This window comes from Populus euphratica, unplaced genomic scaffold (assembly GCF_000495115.2).
Source record: "Populus euphratica unplaced genomic scaffold, PopEup_1.0 scaffold445.1, whole genome shotgun sequence".
Classification (NCBI taxonomy): Eukaryota; Viridiplantae; Streptophyta; class Magnoliopsida; order Malpighiales; family Salicaceae; genus Populus; species Populus euphratica.
Window position 1 is genome coordinate 170,029 of NW_011500123.1, and position 8,347 is coordinate 178,375.

General features: G+C 33.6%; 2 protein-coding genes across 2 annotated transcripts; both read left to right on the top strand.

The window, feature by feature from the left end:
• Window positions 1-3,804: 3,804 nt before the first annotated feature.
• Window positions 3,805-4,805, top strand: LOC105110184 (uncharacterized). The gene is made up of 4 exons (XM_011005133.1): window positions 3,805-3,896; window positions 4,019-4,095; window positions 4,194-4,327; window positions 4,484-4,805. Exons 1-4 carry the CDS (start codon window positions 3,859-3,861, stop codon window positions 4,562-4,564), a joined length of 330 nt encoding a protein of 109 aa, XP_011003435.1. The 5' UTR covers window positions 3,805-3,858; the 3' UTR covers window positions 4,565-4,805.
• A 946-nt stretch (window positions 4,806-5,751) lies between these two features.
• On the top strand, window positions 5,752-7,614 carry LOC105110183 (NAC domain-containing protein 2-like). Its single transcript, XM_011005132.1, has 3 exons — window positions 5,752-6,125; window positions 6,215-6,489; window positions 6,888-7,614. The coding sequence occupies exons 1-3, from the start codon at window positions 5,960-5,962 to the stop codon at window positions 7,284-7,286; spliced, it is 840 nt and encodes a 279-aa protein (XP_011003434.1). The 5' UTR covers window positions 5,752-5,959; the 3' UTR covers window positions 7,287-7,614.
• Window positions 7,615-8,347: the final 733 nt, after the last annotated feature.

An 8,347-nucleotide genomic window follows, 5' to 3' on the forward strand; every position in this document is an offset into this window, starting at 1 on the left:
TATATGATAACCTTTAATAAGGTTTTCAAAAGTATAATAATGGCTATTTTTTAAAATAATTTTTATTTAAAAATTTATTAAAATAAATTTTTGATATTTAAACGGAAAACATAAAAAAATTATTTAAAATAAAAAAAATTAAATCTTTCTAAAAATATTTTTAAAATGTAAAAATAAATGGGATCCGGATGGTATTTAAAGTTATACTAACAATTACTTTTAATTTTTTTTATTATAAAACATACACGTGCGTGCGCATATATATATATATATATATATATATATATATATATATATGTAAAATTCCACTGAAATTTGCTGTAAAGGAGGCGCACATAGTTGCTTTGAATTCAATGAGAGATCAATGACTTTCTTTTGCAAGAACATGCCTGGTGTCTGACAAGGCATGGAGAACATATATCTACCAGTCGCTGTGATTTAGACAATATGGCAGTGAACCTTACCAAAGGACAATAATTAAATTAACAAGTCATGACCACCTCGAATCTCTCCCATGTTTTGCGACCAAATTGGGATGAATCGAATCCCCCTCGTTTATCGTCACGATCAACGGTTGCCATTTCATCCTCTTCCATTGGTGCACGTTGATGTTACCGAACACAGCGAATCTTTGAACCACTTTCCCTCAATTTCGAAAAGAAATCATGACTTCTTACATCATCAAATCAACTTACATTTCATAGGCTAATCCATTTCAACTGTTTTTATTCAAACTACATGGTTTTAACCCTCTTTTCTTTTTTTCCTATCGTTAATCCAGTGCAATTTGAAAGGAAAGATTTGGCTTGCCTAACGAAATTTTATTGTATCAATATTTTTTTTAATTGGGATAATCACAAAAAAATACCTGTAATATTATCTAGGTTTCATTTTCTTTCTATATTTTTATAAATTTTTTTACATGCATACTTGCTAGAGAGATTTTCTACACTTCAACGCGGGCTGATAAATTGTTTTTGCAACACAAAAAGCAAATTATTTAAGTGTTGTTATTATATTTCAAAGAAAAAAAACCCACAGCCTAGTATCATAAATAAAAAATTATTTTAAAATTTGGTTAGATTTAATGGTTTGATCTATAACTAGATCGAGTCTGAAAAAAAATTAGAACAGAATTACCCAAGTGTAAGATTATCAAAAACCCAAGTTGACCCCTGATTCAGTTAGCCCAAGAAAAATCATGTCAAAACTTGTTGAATATATTTTTTTCTTAGAATAGTATCTTTTTTATTTTTTTTTATAAAATAAAAAAATTTGATTGGTTTAAGTTAACTCAAATCAATTCACTCGACCCCTGACCTGATTATTGTCTCAGATTGACTCCTGCATAAGGCTTGTAAATAATAAAAAAAAACTTAGGAGATCAAATCTCAATAATTAAAATGTCAAATAATAAATAAAAAAATCTAAAGGAATAGCAATTAAGATAATAAGGACTTAATTTGCAAAAAAAAAAAGAGAGAGAGGACAAATAAAAATATTGAATTGAAGGCCAAAATTAAAAAAAAAATCAAATTAACAAATGAATCTAGAAAAATAATACTAATTTTCAATGAATTCAATAATGATGGATAAAACTTTTTAAAAATAATAAAAAAATAATTGAAGTCAACCTCATCCAATCTTTAGAATTTTATAATATGGATTATGAGAATAATCATAACATAAAAGTCAAAGCTAAAATAATAACAATGTAAAACTCACAACCAACCAAAATAATTAGGATTGAACTTGAAAAAATAAATAAAAAAGAAGTGATTTAAAAAATATAGATTTAAAAAGAACAAATTAAAAAATATAGAATAAAAAAGAAAGAGAACTAAATTTGAAACACAAATAAAATAAATCCAAATTATAAAATATGGAATTGAAAAAAAATTTCAATATAGAAAAGGATAAGAATAACTAAAATAAAATAAAATTAGGATCATACTTGATATAAAAATAAAATATCAAGGGATGAAATTAAATAACATATCAATTCAATAAAGGATTCAATACAAAATATATCACAATCAAAAGAATGAATACTAAATCTAATATAAAAATCAAGTGTAAAGAGATGAAATTGAATAAAAAAACTTGATAAATGATTTAAGATCAAATACACTACAATTAAAAGAATAAGGACCAATTCTCATAAAAAAATAATTTAAAGGGATGAAATTGACAAAGAAAAACTCAACAACAAGTGAAGGTCAAATACATTACAATTAAAAAAATGATAAGCTAATTTAACTTAATAGACAAATAGTCATACCTTCTTACTTTTTTTGCAATGGGTAACATGATTTTAAAGAAGGAAAAAAAAGGAAAAGGAAGGGAGGGAAAACTTAGAGCTCATCTATGAGCCACCTCGACATATGCACCTCGCCATTGTGCTGTGCTTAGGATGGTGAGACATATTGAATGTTGTTCTAGAAGGTGATGTTTGGTTCTGTTTTAGTGTTGCATGCTCTACGCCTATTTTCTAGTACATTTTCAATATGCGCTAGTCATTTTTAAATATAAACAATAATTTATATATAAAAAATACTCATTTACTCCTGATCGTATCTGATATTTACAATAAAACCATATGAAAATGATAAAAACACCTATATTTACAGCTTTACTTTTTTTTGAAACCCAAAGGTAATTCTATAGTTGCATTGTTTCAATAAAAAAAAAGATGGAGAAGCCCCTTTAACATATGCATATGTTTTTCCTCCCCAATGACGTGGTTATAAACAAAAAAAAATCTGTATAGACTATTTTGTTTCTAATTATTTTTTTAATATCAAATGAATTATATGAAAAAAATAATTCTACTTACGTGTAATCATTTTCGGTTTGGTTTACCTATAAAAACAACCAAACTAAAAATTTATAATAAATAAATCAAGATTAAACCAAAATCAATTCTAACTAACTTATTTCAGTTCAGTTTTTTATAACCAAAACAATTTATACACAATTATGATATACGATGAATGTATAATCAAACTCAAGTAAAATAAGTGCCTCCAATCCACACCCGCTTAACAACAACAATTAGAGTTTCATATTCAAGAAAAAAAATAATAGTAATGATGATGATATCATCATCAAGAACAATAATTATAAAATAATAAAAAAAACAAAAATAATAACAGCATTAACAGCAACGATCACAAGAAGAAATTTAACTGGCTTAAACCTAAAAAACAGGTAATATAATGACCACCCTCCTTTTGAGTTTGGAGAACAATACGAGAAAAGAAGATGGTTTTATTTTGTGTTTGATTCTTGCTGGATTTGCCAAGAAAGGTAATAATGACAGAAGTGAAAAGAAATGGGGCTGGAGGTAGTGCATTCCAGCCATTTCACAGTGAAAAAAGTGTTGGAAAGAATACAATTGTACTAGGGAGGCCAGGGCAAAAGAGTTAAAGCAGAGGGTTTTTTTTTTTTTACTTCTTATTGAATGTAGAAGAATAAGCCTAGGGTTAAAGACTCGAAGGGGAGGAGGCGGTTATTAGGGCTACTGGATTAGAATAAAAAATAATTTTTTATTTATAGTATATTTTTTAATCTGAATGAGTTTGATTTGGTTAGATTTTATCAGTTTCAGTATTACAATACCAAATCAAACTGAATTCTTTTTAAAATATTTTAAATAGTTTTTTAATTTTTTTTTTTGTTTACCCCTAATTCTTCCAATAAGGGGTGTGTGTGTGTGTAAGGACAATTCTATCTTTAATCTCTTGATAAACAGTAAAAGTCGAAGGGTTTTAGGTTTTTTCTTTAATACCCAAATAAAACTTGCGAAGCAGAATTTTCACGGTGCTGTGCTTGGCTATATACTGCTGACGGTTAATCATGTTTTTACTCCGCTCGCCTGTAACTCTGCAACACAGGTAACAATTTTTTGGGTTACCATTATTTAGCAATGGGTTATTTTTATTTCTCGATCTGGATGGGTTTTCTTCGTTTATGAAAGGAGGTAGGTTAGTTTGTGCTGAAGAAGTTGTTCTTGCAGCTGTAGAAGAGCTTGCCATGCCCTGAAGGGAGAGAACAGCAGGCTTCACCCGGAGGATGCACAGCCTACTGTTAATGGTTATGTGCATGATTAATTCAAACCTAATTGCACAGTTGTAGAAGATCCTGTGAGGTTATGTTGTCAACTTACAATTTCATATAATTCTTTATTCTAGTGGTTTCCTTATTAGTGCAACATAATTTGAAGTACGTCATTAGCAATGCTCATTGTTTTGGTGGGATTGGTTGGGCCATGACAGAGTTCAGTTGGGATGTCAAGTATGCTGGCCTTCAAATCATGGCTTCCAAGGTAAAATCAAACCTTTTCATCTCTCATTATATAGTAATTTGCTTTTGTCCAGTTTCAATGATGATATAATATTAATTTATTTTAAATCACACTTTCACTTCTCCTTTTTTTGCCTATTGAACTACTGCAATCGTTACTGCTTCCTGGGGTATGAAGAAAGCTGCATTCTTTTCGGCCTTGGAAGTTGACAGGGTAATGGGAATGGATCATTCGTCTAAATTCCAGGATGGCATTTGATCTCGTGGGCTTTGCTGAAGCTGATGAGAATTTGAACGTGGAATCGCCCGTCCTGTTTTATGCTGGCTTTGATAGAAATGATTGGAGAGATGCTGAAACTGAATAAAATGAGACAGTGCAAGCTGTTCTTGGTGTTTGATTATTGTGCTAAGGAGGGAATACATGTGTTTAAATTTTAGACGTGTTTTTGGTTGAATTTTGCATTTGTTTGGTTGAATAAAAGGGAGTGTTTTTGCGTGAATTTGGATGAGAAGTTTGGTGATGATTTCTAGTTAAAAACATGTGTAATAGCCTTTTTGTAATTTTGAGATTCAAGGGGCTTTTTAGTATCAAATCTAATATAACTTTTTTCTGATTTTTTTACCACCAACATATTTTAATATAATTTATGAAAATACGATGGAGAATAGGAGTATATAAAAAAAACCAAAAAATTAAGAAAATGAAGGGAAATAAAAAAAATAACTGGAAAAATTAAACCCTGAAAAAACCCTTCATTCTGGAAAAAATCAAGTCAAATAAAATAAATAAATCAAACTAAAAAATTAAGTCAAATTTATTTAAATTTATTTTTATTTTAAAATAACTGAACTGAAATAAAATCGATTCGTTTTAATTGATTCTAGTTTTGATTTAAAAAAATAATTTAATTATTTTTTAATAAAAATCAAACCAAATAAAAAATAATCAATCCTAATAAAAATATGAAATTAAGATAATTTTTGTAATTAATTATCCTTTTTTTTCTTAACAAGTATTTTTAATTATTTTAAAAAATATTATTTGTAATCCATTTTTCAAATAAAAATAATTTTCAAATTCTTCGCAATTTTGAACGCGACCACTCTTTCTCTCTCCGCCAGGTCATAAATGCCGATTGCACGTGGCTCTGCCTGACGTGCACACTTTATCCACCGTTTAACTGTCGGCCCCGTATCCAAGAAAACACCAAAAGGCAAGAAACTTATAACAAACCCTGCGGACCCCACACGCAAATCCCAAGGAATAATATCTTATTATTTTTCATTTTTGTTTTCGCTCGAACCGACTGGGTGATCTCTACAGTAACCTTAACACCACAGTCCAAAACAAGTATCGTAAGCAGTGACAAAATCACCTCCCTGTGTGAGCCGTTGACACGCACGCTTGCCCACTTCATTACCTGCCACGTTTCACGCAATATCGGTGAAGTAAAGAGAAAAAACATGGCCACCCACCTGTATTCTAGAAATAATCCCTGCCGAGTCTCCCTCATTTTCCCCTATAAATTCATGCCCTTCCCTAGCGTTCTAAGTTTCAAGCGCCTTCACAGTATTAGACCCACCGGAAAGAGACGAAGGGAGAGGCCAAAAAGAATAGGGAGGGAAGTTGGGGTAGAAAGGTCAACAACAAAAAATGACAGCGGCGACGTCACTAGAGTTACCACCAGGTTTCAGGTTCCATCCAACGGATGAGGAGCTCGTGCTGCACTATCTCTGCCGTAAATGCACATCGCAGCCCATTGCTGTTCCTATTATTGCTGAAGTTGATCTCTACAAGTTTGACCCGTGGGATCTCCCTGGTAATGAGCTCTTCTTGTTTTAATCCTGCTCTTTCACTAGTTGATTGCAAGTTTTCATCCTTGTTGTTATTTGTTATGTCAAATTACAGGTATGGCCTTGTACGGAGAAAAGGAATGGTACTTTTTTACGCCGAGGGACAGGAAGTACCCTAACGGATCGAGACCGAATCGTGCTGCAGGGAGGGGCTACTGGAAAGCCACGGGGGCCGACAAGCCGATCGGGCAGCCAAAGACAGCTGGGATCAAGAAGGCTTTGGTGTTTTACGCAGGAAAAGCTCCCAAGGGAGAGAAAACCAACTGGATTATGCACGAGTATCGCCTAGCCGAGGTGGATCGCTCCGTTCGCAAGAAGAACAGCTTAAGGGTATACTCGTCACCCCAACCATCAATAGGGATAGTTTCGACATTTACATGCATGAGATGGTTCCAAATACGGACGTCGAGGTTGAAATGACAGCTTTGGCCTTTCCATGACGATATTTGGATTTACCAATCACCAACCTAATTAATCACATATTTTTTGCAAAAATTAATGTGGTCTTAAATTTGGTGGCCCTCGGATGCTGCTTGGCTTTATTTTATTTTATTTTTTTAATGAGGTTAGCCGTGACTGTGCCGTCACTATTTTAGTTCTTTAATTCCAGTCAAGGAAAATATTCCTCCTTATCTCTTCGTCGGATAGGACTGGATTTAATCATTTCATTTTGTTTGCTCTGATTCTGATGATCATTCGGCTAAACCAACGGTCCTGATTGTTTGCAGCTGGACGATTGGGTACTCTGTCGCATACACAACAAGAAAGGCACAATTGAGAAGCAAGGACAGCATCTTAGCGTCAAGAAAGCGAATTCGACGGAGGTTGCCGAGGAGGATGAGAAGAAGTCGGTGGTTATGCAGCCGCCGCCACCAGGTCCGTCCTCGGCGACAGGAACAGTGAATGATTACGTGTATTTCGACACGTCAGATTCTGTGCCGAGGCTACACACAGATTCGAGCTGCTCGGAGCATGTGGTGTCGCCAGAATTCACGTGCGAGGTGCAGAGTAATCCATATAATTACTTGGATGCCACCATGGATATTCCGTTTGCGTCTCCATTTCAGGGGAATCATCAGATGTCGCCGCTTCAGGACATGTTCATGTATCTGCAGAAGCCGTTTTGAAGTCATAATTATGGGAATTGACTGCGTTGGAGGGCGCAATCGCACGGTAACACGAGACTGAAAGTCTATGAGTGTGCGCGTGCGAGAGCGCCACGTAGATAAGAATTAACACGAGACTGATCGGACGATCGGCGATGAATGTGGATTTTGGGGGTGTGTAGTCCAGTAGCCACTACTCTGTATAGATGTGGCAGATTCAGGGAACGGCCTTGTTGAGGGTATAATTGGATTTATATTTTGTAACAGCAGGCTTTCCTTTTGTGGAATCTTATAACAGTTATTATTAATCTGCACGTATATCCTTTGTCCAATCCGTGTTTCTAATTAACTGATCCCTTCTTCAGTTTTTTTATTTTTTTTTTATTTTTAAGAAAGCCTTCTTTATCTCTTTAATAATATTAGCTTTGCGTGAAAAACTTTTGCCTTTGCGTTCGTGTGCCGGTTCCAAAACCGTTGAAAAAACCGTGCGTGTGTAAGTGGAACATGGATAATTGTTGTTGACGATGATTTCACTTAAACCATTGAATATCAAAAACAATCAAGGTCTAATCTCTCTCTCTCTCTCTCTCTCTCTCTCTCTCTCTCTCTCTCTCTCTCTCTCTCTCTCTCTCTCTCTCTCTCTCTCTCTCTCTCTCTCTCTCTCTCTCTCTCTCTCTCTCTCTCTCTCTCTCTCTCTCTCTCTCTCTCTCTCTCTCTCTCTCTCTCTCTCTCTCTCTCTCTCTCTCTCAGCCCAAGTCAAGAAACTAGCTGTCGGCACATTGTTAGTTCAATTCAGGACTTTTTGCCCATGATAAAAGCGTGGAATCTGAGGTTGCTTCCACGGCGGCACATGGGCGGCTAGGAGAGTTTTACATATATATTACATATAAAAGTGGTTAGCTTGTACGCATCGAAGTAGATGTATATTTATATTTAAAACAAGATTTATAAAATAAAATTTATATTTTGTGACATCTAGCTCTTGATATTAGTGAGTGGAGGGAGTCCAAGAGTATATATCACAAGATAATTTATATTTAAAAAAATCTATTTTTTTTCCCGGCACATAGAAGTTTTATAGT